Source organism: Eretmochelys imbricata, chromosome 2, assembly GCF_965152235.1.
Source record: "Eretmochelys imbricata isolate rEreImb1 chromosome 2, rEreImb1.hap1, whole genome shotgun sequence".
In the NCBI taxonomy this organism is placed as follows: domain Eukaryota; kingdom Metazoa; phylum Chordata; order Testudines; family Cheloniidae; genus Eretmochelys; species Eretmochelys imbricata.
Genome location: NC_135573.1, coordinates 60,865,011 through 60,892,497, shown reverse-complemented (window position 1 = coordinate 60,892,497; position 27,487 = coordinate 60,865,011). Strand labels below are relative to the sequence as shown.

The window sequence follows — 27,487 nt, the reverse complement described above, 5'->3', positions numbered from 1 at the left end:
CTGCAGTGAGGGGAGGGGGATAAATGGGGATGGATGGGAGGGAAGAGAGTTGGGGGCTCAGGTGAGAGGCTTGGGGGAGTGGAGGGGTGGGACAGTGGGAAGTGGGAGTGGCAAAGGGACTGGGGGAGAATGGGACAAGGGCATCTGTTATCCCCACATTCTCTCCTCGTGTGTGTGCGCCCAAATCTATGGGGCTCTTGCCCCTCTATGGGGAGGTCTCAGCCCCTCTTGCTGCCTCCCATATGTGTGACAGGATCTGGGCGGGGGGGGGGGCATGCCCATCTAATAGAGTTTGGGCTATCCCCTTCTTACTCTCTTCATGTGAGCTGAGTTTTGGGTGGAGGGGCTTACCCTTTTGGGGGTCTGAGGCCTCCCATGTGAGCCAGAATGTGGGGAAGCCCTGCTCCTTTGGGTGGGGAGCTGAGAATGGGTATATTTCATGCATGTCTCAGGCTCTAAAGCACTCAGGAGGGGATGGGATCATGCACACTGAGATGAATGGAACATTTCACAGGTCTTGGAGCTATTGTATTAGGTTATTTTCATCTCCATGGGGTGTTCTAATTCAGCTGACAAGTATCGGGGGTAGCTGTGTTAGTCTGTATCCACAAAAACGACAAGGAGTCCGGTGGCACTTTTTATTTGAGCATAAGAATAAGATTTATTTGAGCATAAGCTTTCGTGGGTAAAAACCCCACTTCTTCAGATGTATGGAGTGAAAATTACAGATGCAGACATAAATATACTGACACATGAAGAGAAAGGTGGTAACCAGCAACTACACACCACACCACAGAAACGCTACCCCAGGAACCAATCCCTGTAGCAAGCTTTGTTGCCTACTCTGTTCCCATATCTACTCTAGCGACCCCATCGGAGGACCCAACCACATCGGCCACACCATCAGAGGCTCATTCACCTGCACGTCTACTAATGTTATATATGCTGTCATGTGCCAGCAATGCCCCTCTGCCATGTACATTGGCCAAACCGGACAGTCCCTATGTAAAAGAATAAATGGACACAAATTGGACATCAGGAATGGTAACATACAAAAGCCAGTAGGAAAACACTTCAGTCTTCCTGGACATTCTATAATAGATTTGAAAGTAGCTATACTTGAACAAAAATACTTCAGAAACAGACTTCAAAGAGAAACAGCAGAACTAAAATTCATTTGCAAATTTAACACCATTAATTTGGTCTTGAATAGGGACTGGGAGTGTTTGGCTCATTCCAAAAGCAGCTTTGCCTCTCCTGGAATTGATACCTCCTCATCTGTTATTGGGAGTGGACTACATCCACCCTGATCAAATTGGCCCTGTCAACACTGGTTCTCCAATGGTGAGGTAATTCCCTTCTCTTCATGTGTCAGTATATTTATGTCTGCATCTGTAATTTTCACTCCATGCATCTGAAGAAGTGCGGGTTTTACCCACGAAAGCTTATGCTCAAATAAATCTGTTAAGTTTTTAAGGTGCCACCGGACTCGTCCTAATTTAGCTGAGAACCTCACACAGAAGTAAATGGGCTACTTCATACCTTTCAGAACTTATTGTGCTGCAGATTGCTGTGTAGAGGGCTCTTTCCCGCCATCATTCTGTCTTTCCTGATGATGTTCTAAATGCTCTAAAATCCACATGCTTTCATGGATTTTTCTTGAAATTTGCCATTCCTTGTGGGAAGAGTTCAGGATCCTCAATACAGGCTCCTGGATATCCCTTCAGTCCTCCGGCTCCAGTCAAATACCATTCCCTGGTAATGTTGCCATCCATCCAGGAGCCTGCTAGAGTGGGCTGGCATACCCTAGCTACCCATGCCTCTACTGCCAAGAAGACAGAGAAATGGTACTATGTCCCAGCCAAAGGGGCAGAATTTCTGTTTCCTCACCTTGCTCCTAGCTCTTTACTGGTCCAGGCCTACTGTGGAAAGATTTAGGCAATAACACTCCTGATCTACCCTGACTAATAAGGAGGGGAAGCATCTCGACTTATTGGGAAGGAACGTCTTTTCTTCTTCTAGCCTCCAGTTCAGGATAGCCAACTACCAAGCACTAATGGCTAAGTATGAATTCCTGAATTATTCAAAATTTGCAGACTTTACTGACAGTTTCTTACAGGAGGACAGAGCTTTTATCCAGGCTGTCATAGAGGAAAGCAAAATGGTTGCCAGAACCACTCTCCGGTCAGCAGTAGATGCAGCAGCATTCCAAGCTACTGCCACCATAATGCACCATAATGCACAGGGGTTTCCCAGGGAGGACCTAACCTTCGAAAAGACTCATTTATTTAATCAGAAGACATAGGAGTCCTTACACACTTTTACAGGGTCACCCTCCACTTCCTGAGCATATATACACCTGCCCCAAAGAGAAAATGTCAAGAGTAATCATACAAGCTTAAACTGATGGGTCAGCAGTTCTTAAACCAGAGATCTTGTGAGCCACCCTATAAGAGGGAGGGTTCAAAAGACCTGCTTTGCCACACCTTTCACAACAGATTCTTCATCTCAATTTTTGGCTAAATGTTATTTTTGAGGGAGCTTGAGAGCTGCAAACCACTAAGTACAACACCTCCCAACTCCCATGCACCTTTTGGGGATCAGCTAGCACTCTTTTTCAACACCTGGAGTGGAATAACAACAGACAAATGAGTGCTGAAGGTTATGAATTCTGGCTTTATGATAGAGTTTATGTCTCTTTCCCTTTAAAATCCCTATCCCATCCCTTTTGGAGGCCACTTTCACAAGAACATTCTTAAACAAGAAGTGGAATATCTTTTACAGTGAGGAGTGATAGAGTGCATTCCTCTTCAGTACCAAGAGAGTAGTTTTTACTCAACATACTTGTTAGTACCCAAAAAGGATACTTGGTGACCTCCACCATCTCAAACAGTTTATTCACAATCACAAGTTTTGCATGGTCACATGGGAATTTAAATTTCATTCTTGGAAAAGGACATGTGGTTTACAACTCTCTACATGAAGGACACCTACTTTCATGCGGACATCCACCCTGCTCACAGACGCTTCCTCAGATTTATGGTGGGCTGTGACAGGACACTGTTATTAACATCTGGGTATCTGATGTTGGTGCAGCATGAAGATGGCTGCAGGTTCAGGTATAAGCAATTAAACACTTTCTGTTGGGGATTGTTAGCACCTGCATGGTAATCACTGGGCTAATGGTGTAATTGGGAGGATATAAGTGGAAGGAACAGGAAGCAAGGAGAGTCAGAAGGAAGATCAGAGGATGAGCCTGGGCTGAGGATGAAGACTCTGGGAAATCCTTCCTTTGCTGTAAGCCTGTATTACACTGTGATAATTTGTAAGAAAAGAATAAATTTTCACCTTGGTGAAAGGGCAACCTTTTGTGACCATGAGACCATCCGAAATGGCTAGGCAGTGAAGTAAACTGGGTAGCAGTGGAGGGACCCTGTGACACAGGCTCAGACCACTTTTAATACAGAATACTCTCTTTTGGCATTGGTACCACCCCCAGGGTCTTTACCAAGGTGTTTTTCCTAGTAGCAGCCTGCATCAGATGCTGTGGTTTCACCGTTTTCCCTTATTTCAGTGACTGGCTCCTTGTCACGAAGTCAGGCCAAGTGTCACAACCAGTGAATGGGCTGTCTGACCTAAGGGTTGAAGCAGGAGTAGGGACTCAGGCTGGGTCAGATACCAAGAGGTCAAAAGCCAAGGCAAGCCAGAGGGCAAAACCAAGAGTCCATGTGTCAGGAGGCAGGCAGTGTCAGGTTACCAGGAGATCAGTAGGAACAAATATTTCAGGGGAAGCAGTCCTAAGCAGGGAGAACCCAGTTCCATGCACAACTTCCTGTTCCTGTGCTTGGTTTAAATAGAAGCTGGGGATCGACTGGGGGTTGACCAGGGTCTCCCATGTTTCACCAATCAGATCCCGGGACAGGAGTTCTCTGTCAAAGTTCAGCTACTATTCTGGCAGCTGATAGCAGATTACTAGGTAGCAGGTCAGGACTGCCTAGCTCCTAAGAGCCCTATGGACCAAGGTTCGAGACCTATGGTCCCTGACACCAAGAGGCCCATGCATTGATTTTGACAATGCAACAACTCCTCTCCTCTTTGGGGGTCAGTGTAAATACTGAAAAATCCATCCTCACCTCTACAGAGAACTTCAGCTTCATTGGGCTTTCCTTAAATGCAGTCATGGCAAGGGCCTGCCTGCTGATGAACAGGTTTCAGGCTATAAACGATATCATAAATGAGGTCATAAGCAACCCCCAAGTGCCTATCATGACTGACACCTCTCTCTCCTAGGCCATGTGGCCTCATGAACTTATGTCATGCCATTTGCATGATTCCACCTTTTGTTAGCTACAAGTGTGGCTCCAAACTGATGGTCCAGGAGCACCATAGTGACTGTTCCCACCAAAGTGATATTGTCCCTGTTACTGTGGAAGAATCCATGTTAGGTATGCATCAGTATTCCCTTTCTTGCCTCTGCACAAGACAGGGCAGTCATTACCATGTATCCCTATTGGAACATCTCGAGAGTCCATCCCAGATACACATCTATGTTCTAGAGCTGTGAGCAGTTCGAAGATTTGTGAACCCTTTCTCCCATTCATTCAAGGTCACCATGTCGTCATAATGTCAGACTAATTCAAGACTGTCTTTTACATCAACAAACCGGAGGGAGGGAGATTCTTCCCCTTGTGTGCAGAAGTGGACAGTTGTGGAATTGGTACATCAACAATCAGATTACCCTATTGGCAGTCTACCTCCCAGGAAACCAGAATGTGCTAGCAGACTCTCTCTGGAGACACTTTGGTGTTGATCATGAGTGGGAGCTATATGACTCTGTGGTGAACAATATTTATGGTAGATTGGGGACCCTTGCCAGGGACTTGTTTGCCTCCCAAACAAACAGGAAATGTAATCCATACTGTTCCAAAGGAGTCCTATGTTGCCACTCAAAGGGCGATGCTCTGCTCCTTCCATGGTCAGACCATCTGAACTGTGCTTTCCCTCCACTACCCCTCCAGCCTCAAATTTTGTGCCGGATTCGGCAGGTCAAGGCACAAGTCATTCTCATTGCCCCCAACTGGTCCAGACAGTTTTGGTTCCCAGAATTCTTACACATGTCATCTCGGGTACCAATCATTATTCCAACATTTCTCAATCTCATGATCCAGGAGAATGGCAAAATCAAGCATCCTAACCCTTGGCCACTTCATCTTAGAGCCTGTATTTTGTATGAGCATCATCTAGACTCTAGATGATGCTCATAGATTCTAGAGAGATCATGTTCTGAAGCTGCACAAAACATCTTTTCTCATAGTAGAAAGGATTCCATTAGAACATGTTACCTAGCCAAGTGGAAGCATTTTTCTGTTTGTGGGTATTAAAGATGTATAATCCCAGAAGCTGAGATATTCTTCTTATTCTAGACTGTATTCTTTCCTTAAAGACATCAGGTTTGTCCGTCAGCTCCTTATGGGTCCACTTGGAAGCAGACAGTGCATACCTTCACATGGATACTTGATGTTTGCACACCCACTGAGTTGCAGATTTTGGAAAGGCTTAATAAGAACCTTTCCACCTATAAAGAAGCCTACTCCTCAATGGGACCTGAACCTGGTTCTTTCAGTACTCACTAAGTCTTCCTTTTGAACCATTAGCTTCTTGCTCCATGTCTCTCCTATCCAGGAAGGTCACATTCCTGGTAGCCATCACCTCAGCCAGGAGAGTTTGTGAGCTTGGAGCACTGATGATGGATCCTCCTTACACTATATTCCATAAGGACAAAGTTTAATTATGTTTACACCCTAAATTCACCCCCAGAGTAGTCTCAGAATTTCACATTAGCCTGAACCTTTTACTTGCAGAGAATAAAACCTATCAGGAAGTCTCCTAGACTATTTGTCATCTTAACGGAACGGGTCGGGGGGTCAGGCTATATCCTGATAAAGAATCTCAAAATGGATCTCTGGCTGTATTTTGCTCTGCTATCAGTTGTCTAATCTTCCCCCTCCTTTTGGGGTCAGAGCTCATTCTACAGGAGGTCATGCAACATCTATGGCATCGCTTCAAGAGGTGCCTCTACTTGATATCTGCAAGGCAGCAACATGAAGTTCCATCCATGTTTGTGAGACACTATGCCTTGGTGCAAGACTACTCTGCTGATGTATCTTTTGGAATGTTAGTCCTTTGTTTGGCTCTGCCATCTACAACCTCACATCTTTCTCCTATTTGAATACTGCTTGTCAGTCACTCATAGTGAAATACAAATAGGGACCAGCACTCAAAGAAGTAGTGAAAGTTATCTGTCTTATAGTAGCTGGAGGTTCTTTGAGATGTGTGGTACCTGTCTATATTCCATTACCCACCCTCCTTTCCCTCCACTTTGGATCATCTCTAATTCATGCTAGAGAAGGAATTGGGGAGGTGGTTGATTGGCCCTATCCTTTATCTCCTCGGTTGGAGGCACAAGTTGAGCCCAGGGTGTATGTGTGGACCAGTTGACACAGTTTTCAAAATTTTCTGGCTCTGGGCACATGGAGCGCATGTGTACCCTACCCACAGTGGAAGACAGATAGGGACCACACATCTTGAAGAACCTCTGGTTACTGTAAGGTAAGTAACTTTCTCTTACTAGACTCTGGGGGGTGGGAGTAGCGGGGCAGACAGTGGCTACTTCCTGATCTTAGCGCAGATTAATGTGGTGTTTTCCGAAGATATATAGTGTGGAGCTTGGGAACTGACAGCGCACGTACTGTGACCACTGAGGGAAAAGAAATATGTGCACTGCCGGGGTTGTCAGCACTGGCATTCATAGAATCATAGTATATCAGAGTTGGAAGGGACCTCTGGAGGTCATCTAGTCCAACCCCCTGCCCAGAGCAGGACCAATCCCCAACTAAATCATCCCAGCCAGGGCTTTGTCAAGCCTGACCTTAAAAACTTCTAAGGAAAGGGATTCCACCACCTCCCTAGGTAACGCATTCCAGTGTTTCACCACCCTCCTAGTGAAAAAGTTTTTCCTAATATCCAACCTAAATCTCCCCCACTGCAACTTGAGACCATTACTCCTTGTCCTGTCATCTGCTATCACTGAGAATAGTCTAGATCCATCCTCTTTGGATCCACCTTTCAAGTAGTTAAAAGCAGCTATCAAATCCCCCCTCATTCTTCTCTTCTGTAGACTAAACAATCCCAGTTCCCTCAGCCTCTCCTCATAACTCATGTGTTCCAGACCCCTAATAATTTTTGTTGCCCTTCTCTGGACTCTTTCCAATTTTTCCACATCCTTCTTGTAGTGTGGGGCCCAAAACTGGACACAGTACTCTAGATGAGGCCTCACCAATGTTGAATAGAGGGGAAGGATCACGTCCCTCGATCTGCTGGCAATGCCCCTACTTATACATCCCAAAATGCCATTGGCCTTCTTGGCAACAATGGCACGCTGTTGACTCATATCCAGCTTCTCGTCCACTGTCACCCCTAGGTCCTTCTCTGCAGAACTGCTGCCTAGCCATTCGGTCCCTAGTCTGTAGCGGTGCATTGGATTCTTCCGTCCTAAGTGCAGGACTCTCCACTTGTCCTTGTTGAACCTCATCAGATTTCTTTTGGCCCAATCCTCCAATTTGTCTAGGTCCCTCTGTATCCTATCCCTACCCTCCAGCGTATCTACCGCTCCTCCCAGTTTAGTATCATCCGCAAACTTGCTGAGGGTGCAATCCACATCATCCTCCAGATCATTAATGAAGATATTGAACAAAACCGGCCCCAGGACTGACCCTAGGGGCACTCCGCTAGATACCGGCTGCTAACTAGACAAGGAGCCATTGATCACTACCCGTTGAGTCCGACAATCTAGCCAACTTTCTACCCACCTTGTAGTGCATCCATCCAGCCCATACTTCTTTAACTTGCTGACAAGAATACTGTGGGAGACCATGTCAAAACCTTTGCTAAAGTCAAGGAGTAACACGTCCACTGCTTTCCCTTCATCCACAGAACCAGTTCTCATCATAGAAGGCAGTTAGATTAGTCAGGCATGACTTTCCCTTGGTGAATCCATGCTGACTGTTCCTGATCACTTTCCTCTCCTCTAAGTGCTTCAGAATTGAATGCTTGAGGACCTGCTCCATGATTTTTCCAGGGACTGAGGTGAGGCTGACTGGCCTGTAGTTCCCAGAATCCTCCTTCTTCCCTTTTTTTAAAGATTGGCACTACATTAGCCTTTTTCCAGTCTTCTGGGACTTCCCCCGATTGCCATGAGTTTTCAAAGATAATGGCCAATGGCTCTGGATGCTTCCTGAATCACAAGATTGAAGAAGATTGCGGGAGAGCGAGGATGTCATAAAAATAAAGGGAAGGGTAACCACCTTTCTGTATACAGTGCTAAAAAATCCCTCCTGACCAGAGGCAAAACCGTTTCACCTGTAAAGGGTTAAGAAGCTAAGATACTCTCGCTGGCACCTGACCAAAATGAGCACTGAGGAGACAAGATACTTTCAAAGCTGGAGGGGGGAAAACGAAAGGTCTGTCTGTGTGATGCTTTTGCTGGGAACGGATCAGGAATGCAGTCTCAGAACTTCTGTTAGTTAGTAAGTAATCTAGCTAGAAATGCATTAGATTTCCTTTTGTTTAATGTCTGGTAAAATAAGCTGTGCTGGATGGCATGTATTTTCCTGTTTTTGTGTCTTTTTGTAACTTAAGGTTTTGTCTAGAGGGATTCTCTATGTTTTGCATCTGATTACGCTGTAAGGTATTTACCATCCTGATTTTACAGAGGTGATTCTTTTACCTTTTCTTTAATTAAAATTCTTCTTTTAAGAACTTCATTCGTTGTTGTTCTTCAGATCCAAGGGTTTGGGTCTGTGTTCACCTGTACAAATTGGTGAGGATTTTTATCAAGCCTTTCCCTGGAAAGTGGGTGTAGGGCTTGAGGGGATATTTTGGGGGAAGACGTCTCCAAGTGGGCTCTTTCCCTGTTCTTTGTTTAACACGGTTGGTGGTGGCAGCATAGGGTTCAAGGACGAGGCAAAGTTTGTACCTTGAGGAAGTTTTTAACCTAAGCTGGTAAGAATAAGCTTAGGGGGTCTTTCATGCAGGTCCCCACATCTGTACCCTAGAGTTCAGAGTGGGGAAGGAACCTTGACAGAGGAGTACAGCATGATGTGGGGGTTGCTGACCACACACTGATTTGGCTTGGGATGCAAATTGCAGGACATCATGCATAGAACTGCCTAAATGATTACTAACTTACTAACAACATACCTTTTCCTATTTAAAAAAACAACTACTAGGAAATTCAATGGCAAAAAAATGTGTTAATGTAGAGTTAAGGTTGCTTGGTGGTATGTTGTCCCCTTGCAGAACACTTAGTTGGCAAAACTCAAACTTCTGAAAACCTGGAAATGCAGACTTAAAATTGTCCATGCAACCTTAACTCGGTCCTCTCTCAGCAATGCCACAGTACCTCCTGTTAATACACACATGTTTATGCTGCCAACCCCAAAGTTGCTGAAATGTACAAGCTCTTCACCTCTCTTTACAACCCATTCACTCTCACGCATAGGATTCCATCTGTCACTAATAGAGAGGGGAAGGAAGGTTGCTCTTGGCTGTATCCTCTCTGAGCGATGCTTTGATATGCACGTAGCAGATACTCACACTGGACCTTGGCATTAATAAGATTCATGGAGGTTCCAAATCATGGTGGACACTCACACACTTAACCAACTTCCCAGAGAGAATACCATGTGGACAACTTAATCTCTTTGCAGCCTTTTACAATTCCCTTATACTTACTGTTGACTGCAACTGGAGTGTTTGCAAATAATTCCCGTTTGCTACTGCTGGCTCCAGGGGACCAGAGGGATGGTGGATGAGCAACTCTCTCTCTCTTTTTTTTTTTTTTTTCTTTTTGTCCTTTAACAGTGTTGGTGGAATCCTGTGGGTGAGAGTGAATGGACTGTAAAAGGAGGTGAAGCGCTTGTACATTTCAGCAACTGTAGGATTGCAGAGTAAATGTATGTATGTTAATTGGGGCATTGCTGAAAGATGACGAAGTTAGGGTTGCATGCGCAAACTTAACTCTGCATTTCCTGGTTTTCAGAAGTTTTGAGTTTTGTTCAGCTCAGTGTTTTGCAAGGGGACAACATACCATCAAGCAACCGTAACTCTATGCTAATGTAGTTTTTTGACTTTGAATATAGTTGGTGTGGAAACAGGAGGCTAGCAGCTAGGAGTATTGCAGTAGTGAAGCACTTCATACTCTTTGCATGTTTCACAGTTAAAGAGGGACTGAACAGCATTTGTTGTAAGTGCAAACTGACACAACCAGCATGAGTCTGAGACGCACACAGTGACCTGAACACCACTAATTCAACTGAGGGCATTCCAATTAAGTAGAATTATTATCCTCATTAAGTAGCAGTCCATGCCACTGAATATTACTAGGTTTAAATTGGCTCTCAGAGAGAAGTTCAATGTTCGCTAGTTAAGTAGAGTGTGTGTGTAATATGCCTATAATAGCAGGCCCTGGCCTACACTTAGAATTTAGATTGACCTTGCCACCTTGCTCAGGGGCATGAAAAATTCACACTCCTGAAAGCTGTAGTTAGGCTGACCTAACTACTGGGGTGGCGGCTTACCTTCGTTGATGGAAAACCTTTTCTGTTGATGTAGGAAGTGTCTACACTATGTGTTGCTGTAGCATCTGTAGTGTAGACGTGGCCTAATACACTGTTGGTTTAAAAAGTAAATTTGTAAGTTGTCTGTAGGGATAGAATGGCTAACAGACGTACTGTGTCATAGCCATATCTTGAGTAAAATAAAAGATGCTGCTGTGTTAAAATCTGGACCTGATAACTTTGGTATGGGGCTCTGGGAACACAGAGGGAACAACTCTCAACAAACATGTTTGTGTGAATGGGTGTTTAAATATGCCACTGATGAAGATACGAAAAGGTAAAAAACCGTTGAAGAAAAGAGTGTAGAATGCTTTGTAATTAATTTAAAACTAAAAGATGTGTAAATGAAATCTTCTGTTTGATAAAAACCTCTTGTAATTTTAAAGTTAAATATGATAAGCTTAAATGTTAAATTCTAACAGGTTTTAAGAATTTAATACATTTTTTTACACCTGAATTCTCCAGTTCTGTTCATAAATAGATGAGTACTAATGTCATTGTATATACTGTCTTGCAGCTAAGTGATGAGGAGGTAAACATCTAATCTATTGCTGCTATCTCAAATACTTATATACCAACTTGGTTATATAATACACAGTTGGTTATGTAGTATTCAACAGCTGCTGGCACAGGTTGATCCATAAATGCACGTTTAGCGAAGCACCTTGGTGTTAATGACCAGCAAAATTGTTAAATAAATTCAGTTTTTCTTTTGAAATATTGAATAATCTTTACTTTCTACTAATTAGGTCATTTAAAAAAATATGAAAATATTTCTAAAGTGCATAGCAGCTGGTAGAGAAATGTCTTTTGGGTGTATTAGGATAGTTTTGAAACTGGCTTGCATGCTTTTTGCATTTGCATGTTACCTTCATTTTTCTTCTGAGGCTACCAATTATCAATAAACATTTTTTTTAAAATTAGATATATAACAGACACCCTATGTTTTGAAAAAAAATTGCTGTAACTTCTTTGTTGATTTGAAAATCTAATAAAAATATAACAAAGAATATCTCCTATTCCTTTCTCTTTAATTGCTAGTGTTCTGAAATGTTTATTGTTAAGTCTCAATATTTATTTCTTTTGCAAATTGAACTGTTACAGAGCTAGTATTTTTCTTCGAAGCATTCTTTCAAGAATTTACCTAACCATAACAGGAATGAAAATGCTGTCAATGTAGAAATCTGGCAGTTTTAGATACTAGTATAGACCACTGAAAATATTTGTATTCTGGACATTGCAATCATTTATTTCCTAGAAAATCCACAAAAGCTTGGTTTTAGAGACACTATGAAAGCGTGTAAATGTAGATTTACTTGTATTTTTATCTATCTTGAAAATTTTCGTTCATTTACTAAAAAATCATTTAAAAAGACATGTACATTTGCTTATAACAACTAGAAATGTGACAGTTGAGGGGCACTGGAGGGTTTGGCACTGTACACAATTGAGGTTCAAAATATCTACGGCTATGGACATAATAAATTAACCATATTTTTTATCTTTAGCCTAACAGACTGAAGCAGTTTGGTTTGACAGAAAGAGCTTCTGAAGAGAAGGCACCACCTGAAAGGCCCAGAGTAGCTTTCCAAACTCCTGTACCTGCACCTACTATTTCACCAGTGAATGAAGACTTTCACAGAGGATTATCCAACACCCTTGGTGAAATAGTGGCTCCCAGGTGCTTGTCTATAACGTTTATTTTGTGACTATATGTTTGATAAGTTGGTTATATAGAAATTCTGCGGTTACACGGATTATTACCTTTCAGAACGACTGCAAAGCAGACCATTGTGGTGCTTTTCCTTTCACTTCTAATAGCTAGTTAAGAGTGAAAGCAAATATTTTCAAATTTTTATTTTTTAAGTTAATGAAAAAAATTATCTAGATAAAATAATAAACTTTTAATGAATGTGTTTATTTCTCTAGACCTCATTTTATTCATATATATATATATACACACACACACACACACACACACACGCACATGTACTTGTTTGTGCGCGCTCTCTCTTTCTCTGTCTGTCTCTCTGACTGACTGAGGGCTTGTCTGCACTGCACGGTTAGGTCGACGTAAGCTGCCTTGGGTCAACCTAGCTGTGGAAGTTTCTTCACTTAAATTTGGCTCTTGCTGACATAAGTGCCGCTCTACACCGATACAGTAATGCCATCTCCCTGAACAACGTGGAGTGATGGTTGATGTAATTAGGTCAATGTTGTGTCAGTGTAGACACTGCATTGCTTAGTTGATTGTTAGTGGCCTTCAGGAGCTGTCCCACTGTGCCCCACACTTTCAATACAATCAGTACAAGCACTCCTGGTAAGGATGCGCTCCGCCGACACAAGGAGCCAAGTGTGTGTGCACACAAGCAATTTAATAACTCTGGTGGCTGTAAGCTGACATAAGGTAGGCCAACTTAATTTTGTAGTATAAACATGGCCTTAATCTTTTTCAGGTGTACATTTTTGTTTTCTTTTGGACATGCTTATTGATTGAGAAATTTTGGGAGGCTGTATTGGTGAAAATCATAAGACTTTCTTAGTGAATGTTTTCATGGAGTTAGTCATGAATTGTAGATTTATTACGTCTATCTAGGCATTTGCATGTTGTGGGGCATTTAAGTGAGATGAGTGTGCGATATAAAAATTGAGGCAGTACAGTTTCACAATTGAGGCTCTGTTTTAAATGAGAAAAGTATATATTACTGTTTCCCTGTTAGAACATGAGACATAAAGGATATAAATCTCAAATTTAAGAAATGGGGACTCAAAGTCTTATGTTTCATTTGGAGACTGTGTAATAAACAGTCCTAATTGAGGACCAGATTGTGCATGGACCTTAAATTGTTGAGCAATATAGGGAGGGTACAAAGAACCTTCCCACTACCCACACCTGGCCTGCGTAAGTGCCAAGTAGGATTGCAGCCCTTGTGCACGTGGATGTGTCTTGTGCAGGGACTGCTTGATTAGTGCTCTTCAGGGGTGTGCTTACAAGGCACAACCAAGTCTTCAGTGAGAAGTCTTAACTGAGTTAATTCTAGAACTTTCCCATACAGTGACTTATCTGATTTTGTTTTTGTCCTGCTTTCTCATTTAGTAGCCGAATAAAATATAAAAAAAAGGCCTTGTTCGTTTCTTTTGATATAGGATTGCACCTCTGCCTCCACCTCCACCCCCAACTTTGACAGACAACTACAGAACTCCCTATGATGATGCATACTATTTCTATGGGGCTAGAAATCCTTTGGATCCTAATCTTGCATACTGTAAGTTGACTGCTTGGCAATCAATGAACCAAAATAGAAGCAAAAAGTTATTTCCTGAATGGAAGAAGAAACAAAGGGAGAAATAACAGTTTGAAGTAGAACAGATTGTCCTGGTAGCTAAATAAAATAGATAAAATGAAGGAAAATATCCTATAACACAAATATATTTACTAGTGGATTTAAAAATCAATTTGTATCAACTGTGGGGGATGACTTTCAGAAGTGCTGGAGGGATTTAGGAGCACAAGTCCATTGACTTTCACTGAAAATCTCTTCTCACTGTGAAACCTAACTGCTCATGGTTTTGAAGTATTTTTAAGATAGTGATAAATGCTGAGCCATTGCTTTATGGTAGAATTTTCTTTATGAAAATTTTACCGCAAGAAATCCAGTTACATTTGAGGCCACAGATTCTTTTTATTTTAAAAAATTGTAAGCACAGTTTCTTTACATTATGTTGACATTAGAGTGGGCCAATAGCTATAGTTAAGTTTAAGACTAGCTTTCTGTTTGACAGCCATTTATCTAAGTGCTCTAAAATTCATATGCATAATTGAATTGGCTTGAAAACAGCTGTGCCCCATTGAGATGGGAATGGTGTTAGTGGTCCAAATTTGAGTTGTGTGAGCAAGGGGCTTCCAAGATACCGCCCTCATAAAAAAAATCATAATTTTATAGTTCTTGTAACTGTTACACACCTGGGGTTCAAACTCTGGCTCTGATCCTTCTCAATCTGCTGTCACCTGCTTGGGATTGATTTTAGCTATTGTACAAAATTGCCCCACCCCTTTGAGGAAGTTTGAGTGAAGTTGATAAGCCAAAGGAAGTCACTGGTGCAAATGCAGCAGGATGGGTTTGTTGCATACGAGAGGGTTTGCAGGCAACCTGAGGTCAGAGTAAGTGGGTGACTCAAGCTGACATTGTGTGCCCATAGAACTTCAGCACTACCCATGTACTGCAAGTTCAAGTCCTGAATGTGGCAGCTTTCTGAAAATGCGTGTTATGCACATTAATTGCTCTCTGACTACTTTCCGCAAGTGCTCCTTCTGGAAAATGTTCCTGAGAGCAAAGCTTTTGGTTTAAGAGCCAGTATTTCAAAGTCTAAATACTCAGATTTTATTTTAGAACTATTGCCAAGAAGAATAGCTTTAATTTAAGCTATGTCTACACTCGCACTTTTAGCAGTAAAACTTTTGTCGGTCAGTGGTGTGAAAAAAATACACCCCAACCGACATAAGTTACACCGACAGAAGCGCTGGGTGGACAGCGCTAGATCATCAGGAGAGCATCAGCCACCGACGTAGCTACTGCCACTTGTTGGGAGTGGTTTAATTTTGACGATGGCAGAGCTCTCTCAAGTCGGCATAGAGCAGCTACACGGGACAACTTACAGCAGCGCAGTTGTATCGGTACAGTTGTGCCGCTGTAAAGTCTCTAGTGTAAACATCACCTAAGTCGAGGGAAGATGGAAGAATCTAGTAAGCAGCAGCATTAGAGTAACGTAATCATGCTGCATGCCTCCTCACCAATTTCTTGAACAATGGGACGGGTGTGAACAAAGAAAAGCAAATAGCTGGGATTCTCATCAGAATCAGCATGATCAAAGGGGTTTCTAAGCATCAGGAAAGGCAGCCATAATAGGGACTGTCATAAGGTTAGCATTAACTAGTGCGGCACCAGGATATTTTTGTGAATCAAAACAGTAATTTATGAAATAAGTTACTAAATCATAACGATCATGCAAAAAAAAAAGAAAAAAAAATTCTATTATAATTAATCCAATCTACCTCAAAGAGCTGAAGTTTCTGTGAAATTGGGGTTGAAAGGCAATATCAGACACTGGAAAACCTTAGTCACATAAACAATAGTCATATCAAATGTGAAATGATATTTTGCCCCATAAATTGCCATCGTAAAATCAAGCAGTGCACAAATGACAGTAGACATTTAAAAATGACCACTAACCCAAAAGGCAGAATTTCTGTATACCCTTTTTCACTCCTTTAAAATGGAAATCCTGTTGCTACTGTCCCAGCATGATATTGCTGGGCCACATTCAGGCCAGGGTAGAATTAATGGTGCAAGTTGGGGTAATTTGGTCAGAGGATTCTTCAAATACAGATGCGGCCTCACTAAATTACTGATTTTAATAATCAGAATGCTTTAAAATCTATAGGGAGATGATCTTGAAAACTGATATGCCATCATATGGGTTGGGGTACAATTTGTGTTGCAAATTTTGGGTTATTTGATCAATGGGTTCCCTATATAGATCCCCCTAGATTATATACTCTTAATTTTCAAATTCTCTAAAGTCCGTAGTGAAATTATCTCCAATACTTGTATGACACAACAGGGATATGTATAGACTTTGTGAGACAGGAGAGGAGAACACTTTATTGAGATGAATTGTGTCCATTCATAACTCTCAGACCTATTATGTCAGCTTGTATTCATCCATGGGGAGTACTGATTCACCTGAGAACATCCCATTGAGATGAATGAACCCACTTCACACTTCTGCCATTTTCCTAGGCTGCAGAGGTTTGTACAGAGCCCTTTTCTCCTTCACTAACCCCCAAAGTGGACTATGGATTCTGGGGCTTGGCACCACTCCCCCTTGTTGCCTCCAGATGGTAGATGTGCTGCTCACAGCACACTGGCTACCACATCCCTTCCTCTTCATGGGCCCTTCAGCCATAGTAGGAGCATGGAGGGGCCAGAAGGAGAGCAGAGCTGATACCTGAGTGTTGGTGAGGGTTTTTCAAGAAAACCTTGTGCACTCCCACAACCCCAGCTGTTCTCCATTCACTCCCTGCTCACTAATACCACCACTTCTCTGAGTGCTTGTTCATGTCCATTCCAATTAGCTGTGCGCGCGCCATAACAGCCAGAAGATTTTTCCCCTAGCAGTATCTGTAGGGTCGGCTTGGGCACCCCCTGGAGTCATGCCCTCATGGTGCTCAATATAGTGCCCTGCCAACCCAAATCCCCTTCAGTTCCTTCTTATTGCCTGTGACGGCTAGCTGGAACTCCCTATTGCTCTTGCCTCAGCAAGCGTATGCTTCGCAGTATTGTGTTTATGTAGTTTGATTCAGTAGTAGTTTAGTTAGTATAGATAGTTTTGTCTCATAAGTTTCCTTTGGGGGTTCCCCTCACCCCATGTTGCCCCAGCTCTGGGGTGTGCCTCAGTCCCCAGGCTTTAAGCCGTGCTCCGACTACAGCAAGTTTATGACGAGAAGTGACTTGTGCACTTCGTGCTTGAAGTGTCTTGGGGAGGGTCACCTTAGGGACCGCTGTAAAATGTGTAGGGGATTTCGCCCCCGGACCCTCAAGGACAGAGAACAGCACCTCCTGAGTTCTGCTTATGGAGGCAGTGCTTCAGCCTCAGTCAGACCCCAGCACGGCGGACCCGATCCCAAGTTCCGCCTCCTTGGTGCACAGCGCTCCAGCACTGTTGACGCACGAGCCAGTGCTGAGAACGGATTCCTCTAAGGACCCTCAACACCGCCACAGCTCCACGCACAGGTCCCAGGCACCAGTCTCACTCACCGGTGCCTCATAAAAGAGAGACTGACAGAGGGCGCTCCCTGACCAGGTCTAAAGACCAGGTGGCCAGCAACCCCCCATCAAGTGTCCAACTGGTGGGGTCTTCGTCGACCCCTGCCTCAGGAGGGGTCCTGTTGAGTCCGGACCTGCACCGCTCGCCAGTCCGCTGCTACAAGGACCTACAGCTTCCCTCAATGCCAGAAGCATTTGAGGCAGCATCAGACCTTTTGGCATCACTCGCCAGTGCCGAGTGGCTCCGCTCCTCTGTGGTCTTCACAGTTGGAGACCTTGGAGTTGGAAGCGGAGTCATCGCACTCCAGTAGGAGCAGATCTCGCTCCCACCGTGACTGACAGCCCTACTCAGCACAGTGGCCAGGACAGTGGCAGGCTCCTCAGTGGCCCTTCTGGACACCCTGGGCCTATCACCAGAGCTAGGGTCCCAGACCAGCGTCAGTGGCCTTGGCATCCTTTGGGCCGCCACATGCCCTCTGCACCGCTGCAGGGGACCCATCCGGCAGGTGCACTGACGTCGACAATCTTGGCACCGATACCTCAGTTTGTGGTGCACAACAGCCACTTCCAGTTCACAGTCCTTCCGTTCGGCCTGTCAGTGGCGCCTTGAGTATTTATCAAATGCATGGCAGTTGTGGCTGCGTTTCTGCGCAGGCGCCAGGTACGGGTGTTTCCGTACCTCGACTAGCCACTCCAGGGCTGAAGTAGAGGCGCAAGTCGAATTCATCATAGCAATGTTCGACAAACTGGGCCTTCTCCTGAATGTGGGAAAGTCAACTCTGTCCCCCGTTCAGAGGATAGAGTTCATAGGGGAGTGCTGGACTCGACACAGGCTAGGGCATACCTACCGGAATCGAGGTTCCGGGCCCTGGATGACATCATTTGGAGTCTCAGGCATTTCTCCACCGCCACAACAAGGAATTTCTTCAAGCTCCTGGGACACATGGCCACTTGTACCTATGTGGTGCAATATGCCAGGCTCAGACTCTGGCTGCTCCAGTCATGGCTTGCCTCAGTGTGTCGGCTAGTCAGGGACAGTTTGGACAGGGTTGTGACTTTGCTTCACCTGGTCCTCAACTCCCTTCTGTGGTGACTTGATCCAAAGCTAGTGTGAACAGAGGTCCCCTTCTTCAGCCCCCAGCCAACTCTCTTGTTGGTTTTGGATGTATCGGATTTGGACTGGGGGGAGGGGGGGATGCACCTTGGAGACCTCAGGACACAAGGCATCTGGACTCAGGCGGAGCTTGCTCTCCACATCAATGTCAGAAAGCTGAGAGCGGTACGCCTGGCATGTCAGACTTTCCGACCCCATTTAAGTGAGAGATGTGTATCAGTGATAACAGACAACATCACGGTGATGTTGTATATCAACAAACGGGGGTGCACGCTTCTCTCCCCTATGCCAGAAAGTGCCTTGTGTGGAGCAGTCAATACACCTGCAAGCATCGAACCCCCTAGGGTTCGGAATGAGTTAGCAGACTATCTCGGCAGGTTGCTCCACGGCCACAAGTGGTCCCTACACCCGGACATCGCGAACTCCATTTTCCAGCAGTGGGGCTTTCCCCAGGTAGACCTCTTTGCCACATGGCACAACAGGAAGTGTCAGCAGTTCTGCTCCTTCCTGAATCACAGCCCGGTCTCCATAGCAGATGTGTCCTCCTTCCCTGGGGAGGCTGTCTCCTATACACATTCCCGCCTACCCCTCTCGTTCACAAGGTGCTCCTCAAGATACAGAGGGATCGGGCGGTGGTAATATTGATAGCCCCAGCCTGGTCCCACCAACACTGGTGCATATTGCTCCTGGACATGTCCTTGGAAGCCCCAGTCACTTTGCTGCTCTTCCACCAACTCAGGATCACGGCTGTCTCCAGCACCCGAACCTCAAGTCGTTGGACCTCATGGCATGGAAGCTCTGTGGCTAAATCCAGTGGAGTGTTCCTACTCAGACCAGGTTAGACAAGTTCTCGTTGGCAGTAGGAAACCCTCTTCCAGGGCTACCTACCTTGCCAAGTGGAAGAGATTCTCAATTTGGTCGGCACAGCATCATTTGTCCCTGACACTCGCTTCTATTCCATTCATATTGGACTATCTTCTCCATCTCAAGCAGCAAGGACTGTCCATGTCATCAGTAAGGGTTCACTTGGCTGCCATCTCTGCCTTCCATCCAGGTGCAGAGGGCTGGTCGGTCTTTGCCAACCCTATGGTCAGCTGTTTCTTCAAAGGTCTCGACAGACTATAAGTGCAAGTTCGACAGCTGGTCCCGGCCTGGGAGCTCAACCTGGTCCTTTCCAGACTCATGGGACCGGCTTTTGAACTGCTAGCTACATGCTCCCTGCTCTAGCTCTCGTACAAGGCGGTTTCTGGTACCAATAACCTCAGCCAGGAGGGTGTCTGGGCTCAAGACTCTAACATCAGAGCCTCCTTACATTGTGTTCCATAAGGAAAAAGTTCAGCTGAGGCCCCACCTGGCTTTCCTCCTGAAGTTCGTCTCCCATTTCCACATGAACCAGGACATCTTCCTCCCAGTGTTCTATCCTAAGCCACATTCAAGGGCAGGGACCAGAGGCTTCACTCGTTGGATGTCCGCAGAGCGTTTGCCTTTTACATCGAGAGAACAAGGCCATTCCGAAAGTCTCTGCAACTTTTCGTGGCTCTGGCAGACAGGATGAAGGGTCTTCCAGTCTCTTCTCAATGAATTTTGTCGTGGATCATGTCCTGCATCTGAGAGTGTTACAAACTGGCAGAGGTGCCTGCCCCTTAGCTCACTGCGTACTCCACCAGGGCGCAGGCTTCTTCATCAGCGTTCCTGGTGCAGGTTCCAACCCAGGAAATACGCAGAGTGGCAACGTGGTCCTCCATACATACTTTCACTGTGCATTATGTGATTACCTAGCACGCCAGAGACGATGCGGCCTCTGGTAGAACAGTGCTCCAGTCAGTGGACAACTCCGACCCCTCCTCCATAACTTAGGCTTTCGAGTCACCTGATTGGAATTGACATGAACAAGCCCTCGAAGAAGAAAAAACGGTTACTCAACGTCTCATAACCGTTCTTCAATGTGTGGTGTTCATGTCCATTCCAATACTCACCCTCCTGCCCCGCTGTCAGAGTAGCTGTCAAGAAGGAAATGAAGGGGGGTTGGGTCGTCAGGGCACTATATTGAGTGCCATGAGGGCATGACTCCGGGGGGCGCCCAGGCCAACCTTACGGATACCGCTAGTGGAAAAATCTTCTGGCTGTCCTGCACGTTACATGTGCGCACCTGATTGGAATGGACATGAACAACGCATCTCGAAGAACAACAATTACGAGAAGGTGAGTAACCGTTTTTTCTTCAAAAAACAATGGAAATTCATTTTCCATAAATTTTAGTGCAGTGCCTGGTACCCTTCTAGAATGCTGAATGCATATACTGTATGCTTAAATCTCTGAAAACCAGAAAACAAAGGGTTAAGTTGCACATTAGCCCTACACCACAGCCTTTCCTGTGCCTTCTTTCAACCTCCTTCTACAGACATCACAGTTCTCTATCCTTGCAGGTGATATGAACTGCTGAAGAGAGACAGCACTGGAGGATAGTAGGAGAAACTGTCAGACCATGTTCTCACTAAGGCAAACCTTGTATTTAGGGCAGGCTTAATGAACAACAGTTGGCTATATCTGGCCTATACTTGACCAATTCTGCTTTGCACAGACCACCCTAGTTTCCTTGTCCTGAGGACTCCCTCTGGAATGTTGCCTGCACTTATCTCTGCCCTGAAGCATACTGTCACGTATGCTCCTAGGATGCTACAGATCCCCTCCCAAGAATAGACTATTATGCTCCTCTTCTTGTCCAGCTCTGTAACGGCACAGAAACAAGGGGTCCATGGTCCCTTTCAGTACAGATGCACCTCTTGTATTGCAGTATGGGCTCTGGCAAATTGCTGCAGGTAATCGTGGCACCAGTCAACACAGCTGTCTCCAACATCATGAGGGGCAGTTGGAGTGTGTGCAGACAAATGAGGGAATTCAGTGTTGTGGGACAACACATAACATAAAATGGCACATTTACTTATTCCTAATGTATGCTTATTATAGGGCTGACCTGGCTGAAACATACTTACAGTACATCCCCAGTGACTTTTGCCAGCTCTAGGGAACACAGTTAAGATTACAGGTCAGGATAGGATGGGAACTCTGGAGTCGGGGACTCTCTCCTCAGGGGGACTGACTGAGTCATCTATCTGCCGCCCTGACTGGGAAAGCAGAGAAGTCTGCTGCTTGCCAGGGGCTAAGATTCGTGATGTGACGGAGAGACTGCCGAGATTCATCAAGCCCTCGGACCGCTACCCCTTCCTGCTTTTCCACGTGGGCACCAGTGATACTGCCAAGAATGACCTTGAGCAGATCACTACAGACTATGTGGCTCTGGGAAGGAGGATGAAGGAGTATGAGGCGCAAGTGGTGTTCTCGTCCATCCTCCCCGTGGAAGGAAAAGACCGGGGTAGGGATCGTCGAATCGTGGAAGTCAATGAACAGCTACGCAGGTGGTGTCGGAGAGAAGGCTTTGGATTCTTTGACCATGGGATGGTGTTCCAAGAAGGAGGAGTGCTAGGCGGAGACGGGCTCCACTTAACGAAGAGAGGGAAGAGCATCTTCGCGAGCAGGCTGGCTAACCTAGTGAGGAGGGCTTTAAACTAGGTTCAGCGGGGGAAGGAGACCAAAGCCCTGAGGTAAGTGGGGAAGCGGGATACCAGGAGGAAGCATGAGCAGGAGCGTGTGAGAGGGGAGGGCTGCTGCCTCATACTGAGAACAAGGGGCGATCAGCGGGTTATCTCAAGTGCCTATATATAAATGCACAAAGCCTGGGAAACAAGCAGGGAGAACTAGAGGTCCTGGCAAAGTCAGGGAATTATGATGTTGTTGGAATAACGGAGACTTGGTGGGATAACTCACATGACTGGAGTACTGTCATGGATGGGTATAAGCTGTTCAGGAAGGACAGGGAGGCCAGAAAAGGTGGGGGAGTTGCACTGTATATAAGGGAGCAGTATGACTGCTCAGAGCTCAAGTATGAAACTGCAGAAAAACCTGAGCGTCTCTGGATTAAGTTTAGAAGCCTGAGCAACAAGGGTGATGTCGTGGTGGGAGTCTGTTATAGACCACCGGACCAGGGGGATGAGGTGGACGAGGCTTTCTTCCGGCAAGTTGCAGAAGCTACTAGATCGCAGGCCCTGGTTCTCATGGGCAACTTCAGTCATCCTGGTATCTGCTGGGAGACCAATACAGCGGTGCACAGACAATCCAGGAAGTTTTTGGAAAGTGTAGGGGACAATTTCCTGGTGCAAGTGCTGGAGGAACTAACTAGGGGCAGAGCTCTTCTTGACCTGCTGCTCACAATCGGGAAGAATTAGTAGGGGAAGCAAAAGTGGATGGGAACCTGGGAGGCAGTGACCATGAGATGGTCGAGTTCAGGATCCTGACACAAGAAAGAAAGGAGAGCAGCAGAATACGGACCCTGGACTTCAGAAAAACAGACTTTGACTTCCTCAGGGAACTGATGGGCAGGATCCCCTGGGAGAATAACATGAGGGGGAAAGGAGTCCAGGAGAGCTGGCTGTATTTTAAAGAATCCTTATTGAGGTTGCAGGAACAAACCATCCCGATGTGTAGAAAGAATAGTAAATACGGCAGGCGACCAGCTTGGTTTAACAGTGAAATCCTTGCTGATCTTAAACACAAAAAAGAGGCTTACAAGAAGTGGAAGATTGGACAAATGACCAGGGATAAGTATATAAATATTGCTCGGGCATGTAGGAATGGAATCAGGAACGCTAAATCACACCTGGAGTTGCAGCTAGCAAGGGATGTTAAGAGTAACAACAAGGGTTTCTTCAGGTATGTTGGCAATAAGAAGAAAGCCAAAGAAAGTGTGGGCCCCTTATTGAATGAGGGAGGCAACCTAGTGACAGAGGATGTGGAAAAAGCTAATGTACTCAATGCTTTCTTTGCCTCTGTCTTCACGAACAAGGTCAGCTCCCAGACTACTGCTCTGGGCAGCACAGCCTGGGGAGGAGGTGGCCAGCCCTCTGTGAAGGAAGAAGTGGTTCGGGACTATTTAGAAAAACTGGATGTACACAAGTCCATGGGGCCAGATGCGTTGCATCCGAGAGTGCTAAAGGAATTGGCGGATGTGATTGCGGAGCCATTGGCCATTATCTTTGAAAACTCATGGCGATCGGGGGAAGTCCCAGAAGATTGGAAAAAGGCTAATGTAGTGCCCATCTTTAAAAAAGGGAAGAAGGATGATCCTGGGAACTACAGGCCTGTCAGCCTCACCTCAGTCCCCGGAAAAATCATGGAGCATGTCCTCAAGGAATCAATTCTGAAGCACTTAGAGGAGAGGAAAGTGATCAGGAACAGTCAGCATGGATTCACCAAGGGAAAGTCATGCCTGACTAATCTAATTGCCTTCTGTGATGAGATAACTGGTTCTGTGGATGAAGGGAAAGTAGTGGACTTGTTATTCCTCGACTTTAGCAAAGCTTTTGACACGGTCTCCCACAGTATTCTTGTCAGCAAGTTAAAGAAGTATGAGCTGGATGGATGCACTACAAGGTGGGTAGAAAGTTGGCTAGATTGTCGGGCTCAACAGGTAGTGATCAATGGCTCCATGTCTAGTTGGCAGCCGGTATCTAGCGGAGTGCCCCAGGGGTCGGTCCTGGGGCCGGTTTTGTTCAATATCTTCATTAATTATCTGGAGGATGATGTGGATTGCACCCTCAGCAAGTTTGCGGATGACACTAAAGTGGGAGGAGAGGTAGATACGCTGGAGGGTAGGGATAGGATACAGAGGGCCCTAGACAAATTGGAGGATTGGGCCAAAAGAAATCTGATGAGGTTCAACAAGGACAAGCGCAGAGTCCTGCACTTAGGACGGAAGAATTCAATGCACCGCTACAGACTAGGGACCGAATGGCTAGGCAGCAGTTCTGCAGAGAAGGACCTAGGGGTGACAGTGGACGAGAAGCTGGATATGAGTCGACAGTGTGCCCTTGTCGCCAAGAAGGCCAATGGCATTTTGGGCTGTATAAGTAGGGGCATTGCCAGAAGATCGAGGGACGTGATCCTTCGACATTGATCTATTCGACATTGGTGAGGCCTCATCTGGAGTACGGTGTCAAGTTTTGGGTCCCACACTACAAGAAGGATGTGGAAAAATTGGAGAGAGTCCAGCGAAGGGCAACAAAAATGATTAGGGGTCTGGAACACATGAGTTATGAGGAGAGGCTGAGGGAACTGGGATTGTTTAGTCTACGGAAGAGAAGAATGAGGGGGGATTTGATATCTGCTTTTAACTACCTGAAAGGTGGATCCAAAGAGGATGAATCTAGACTATTCTCTGTGATAGCAGATGACAGGACAAGGAGTAATGGTCTCAAGTTGCAGTGGGGGAGGTTTAGGTTGGATATTAGGAAAAAATTTTTCACTAGGGGTGTGGTGAAACACTGGAATGCGTTACCTAGGGAGGTGGTGGAATCCCTTTCCTTAGAAGTTTTTAAGTCAGGCTTGACAAAGCCCTGGTTGGGATGATTTAGTTGGGGATTGGTCCTGCTCTGGGCAGGGGGTTGGACTAGATGGCCTCCAGAGGTCCCTTCTAACTCTGTTATTCTATGATTCTATGATTTCATGGTTTTCAAAGGTTTAAGTATTAGATTCATTTGACTTTCTGGAAAGGGTGCTCAACCTTAATTGTGCATTTAGTTTTTGGGCAGTAAATTATATTTTCATCTAGATAACGGAAATATGTGTCCATGTCCGTGCTAGATTGAAATGACTGTCTTTTACTGTTTAGATGGCGCAGGAATGATGGGAATGCATCCTGCACCTAATATTGAGGATCTTCCAGGGAAAGTACCAGCAGATCAGGCTGTGTAAGTATTAGCTGTGTTCCTTTAGTATTGTTTTAACTTCTGGTGTATTTGCTAACAGGGATACATCTTTGAAGCAAGAGTATTAAAATAAATTCTTCAAACTTCTGGTCATGAGTTTCTGAACTGTAATTTAGTATACGAATTCATAAATGGATAGTGAAAATAACAGAGATTGATAGGCTGTGAAAAAAGAAAAAAAATCTCAGGTTTCACTTTTGTGTTTCAAGCAGGAATTACTTTTTTCTTTTTTGCATTAAACTGTATTAATTTTCTTTGTATCTGTTTGTTTTTTAATTCAGAAGTAACATTGGACAGAGAAACACAGGTGGTAGACCCAGAGGTCTAGGAATATTTCCTGAAGAAAAACCAAAGCCCTTCAAAGAGTCAGCTTTTTCTTATCAAGAAGAATTGCAACAGCAGGTATTAAAAAGTTTGTTTTCTTACCTACTAGCTATGCAAATTGAGATCTAAAAGTAAAACTGTGTTAATTCTTGTTCATCCATTGTCGCTGATAATCAAAGTTTTGCAATTGTAGCTTAGCTTATAGTTCAGTTGATAATGTATTTTGTGAAATAGAATCTAGCCCACTCTCCCTTAGATATGTGTGTTCTGTGGGCTTGGTAAAACTATGCTAGTAAAACTGAACAGATATGACTCTGAATACAAGCTGGAACAGGTGGCTTTTTCCACTTCCATATGATAATTTTCCTGACCATAACCATGCTTTCATACTTCATTGCAAACTTTCAGGTACAGTGGGCAAAGAGGAGACTAAATATAAATGTGCCCAGAAATGTGGTGGTTATACTATTGGTGTACTATTAAAAAGCCACGTGTAACAGCAGTGTAGTCAAATATGTCTTCATACCAACACTACAGCAAAAAGTTACGTTCTTATTTTCTTTCTCCACTAAGTCTAATGGGTATTAGAGGTCAGTCAGACTTCACCAAAGAAGTTTGCTTCTTCCACCATCTCTAGTTCATGACATACTTCTAACAGTCAAAAACTTGTGGGGCGGGATTGTAATATAAGTTCTTCTAACTGAAAAAAATACAACAGTTTTTCACTCTTAAATAACGAAGAAATTAAAGAAGAAATGGGGGCGGAAGGAAAAAGGTCTCCCTTTTTGATGTGAAAAAGGCATAGAAGCAAACAGACACAACAATTGTTTAGGTTCTTTCATTTCCCCTCCCTGCCCCCAAAGCCTTTCACAGATTGTATACCAACTGCAGCACTGAAATGCAGCCATCTCTGAGGTGACAGTTTGTGGCCAAAAGGTACACAGTATTATTATTCTTATTCAGTTACTGTGAGAACCCGACACGATAAAGACAAATGAAAAAGATACTGTCACTATCTTGAAGAGCTTGCAATCTAAGTAAGAATATAACTGTCAAGGGGAGGGAAAAGAGTATAACAGTTACAGCAGTGGGAGCCTGTGGTAACTTGGGTTTGTTACACATATCTTGGTGGTTAAAAAAATTATCATCAATAGCTATGGATTTAAAGAACTAGAGTAGTATTAGTATTTTCTTGATTGGCAGGGGAGGCACATGAAAGAAGGAAGTAGGGGAGACATGGAATGAATGTGAATATATAAGCAAAATAAAGGTCAAAGGAGAAAAGAAAGGAGCAGAGAAGGAAGTAGGGTTGTGAAAGGATGAAGGAGAGAGCGAGAGTGTGGAAGGCAGGGAAGGGTAAAGAAGGGAAATAAAGAGAGGTTGTGTAGTGTAACAGAGACAAAAAAGAGGTTCAGAGAACTAGAGAAAAGTCTACTTGTGGTATTGTCAGGAAGCTGAGACTATGAAGGCTCTTCTCCTCATGCCTAGCTTGTGCTTGTCAGGGACAAGGTCCTTTTATTAAACTGCTTTCAGAAGGGAGCTGGAATTTTGGCTTTGTTAAATGTGTTCTTAATAGATTTTCCTTATTAAATGGATGCTGTCAATCTGGAATCTAATCAGTTTTTTAAGGATCTGAAGCAGTTTCAGATACTGCACTTGTCCTTGGGTTCTTTGGCAATATTTATTGTTTCACAGTTACATGATCATATTATTTAAAAATGTTTT

General features: G+C 44.6%; 1 protein-coding gene across 6 annotated transcripts in view; it reads left to right on the top strand.

Annotated features, from left to right (window-relative positions):
* Window positions 1-27,487, top strand: part of CSPP1 (centrosome and spindle pole associated protein 1) — a 182,784-nt gene that overhangs the window by 70,523 nt on the left and 84,774 nt on the right. For all 6 annotated transcript variants that reach the window (XM_077810172.1, XM_077810174.1, XM_077810173.1 and 3 more), the window contains 4 exons: window positions 12,185-12,357; window positions 13,824-13,942; window positions 25,342-25,420; window positions 25,720-25,840. In XM_077810172.1, the coding sequence (XP_077666298.1) occupies window positions 12,185-12,357; window positions 13,824-13,942; window positions 25,342-25,420; window positions 25,720-25,840 (492 nt within the window). The remainder of the gene's footprint in view (window positions 1-12,184; window positions 12,358-13,823; window positions 13,943-25,341; window positions 25,421-25,719; window positions 25,841-27,487) is intronic.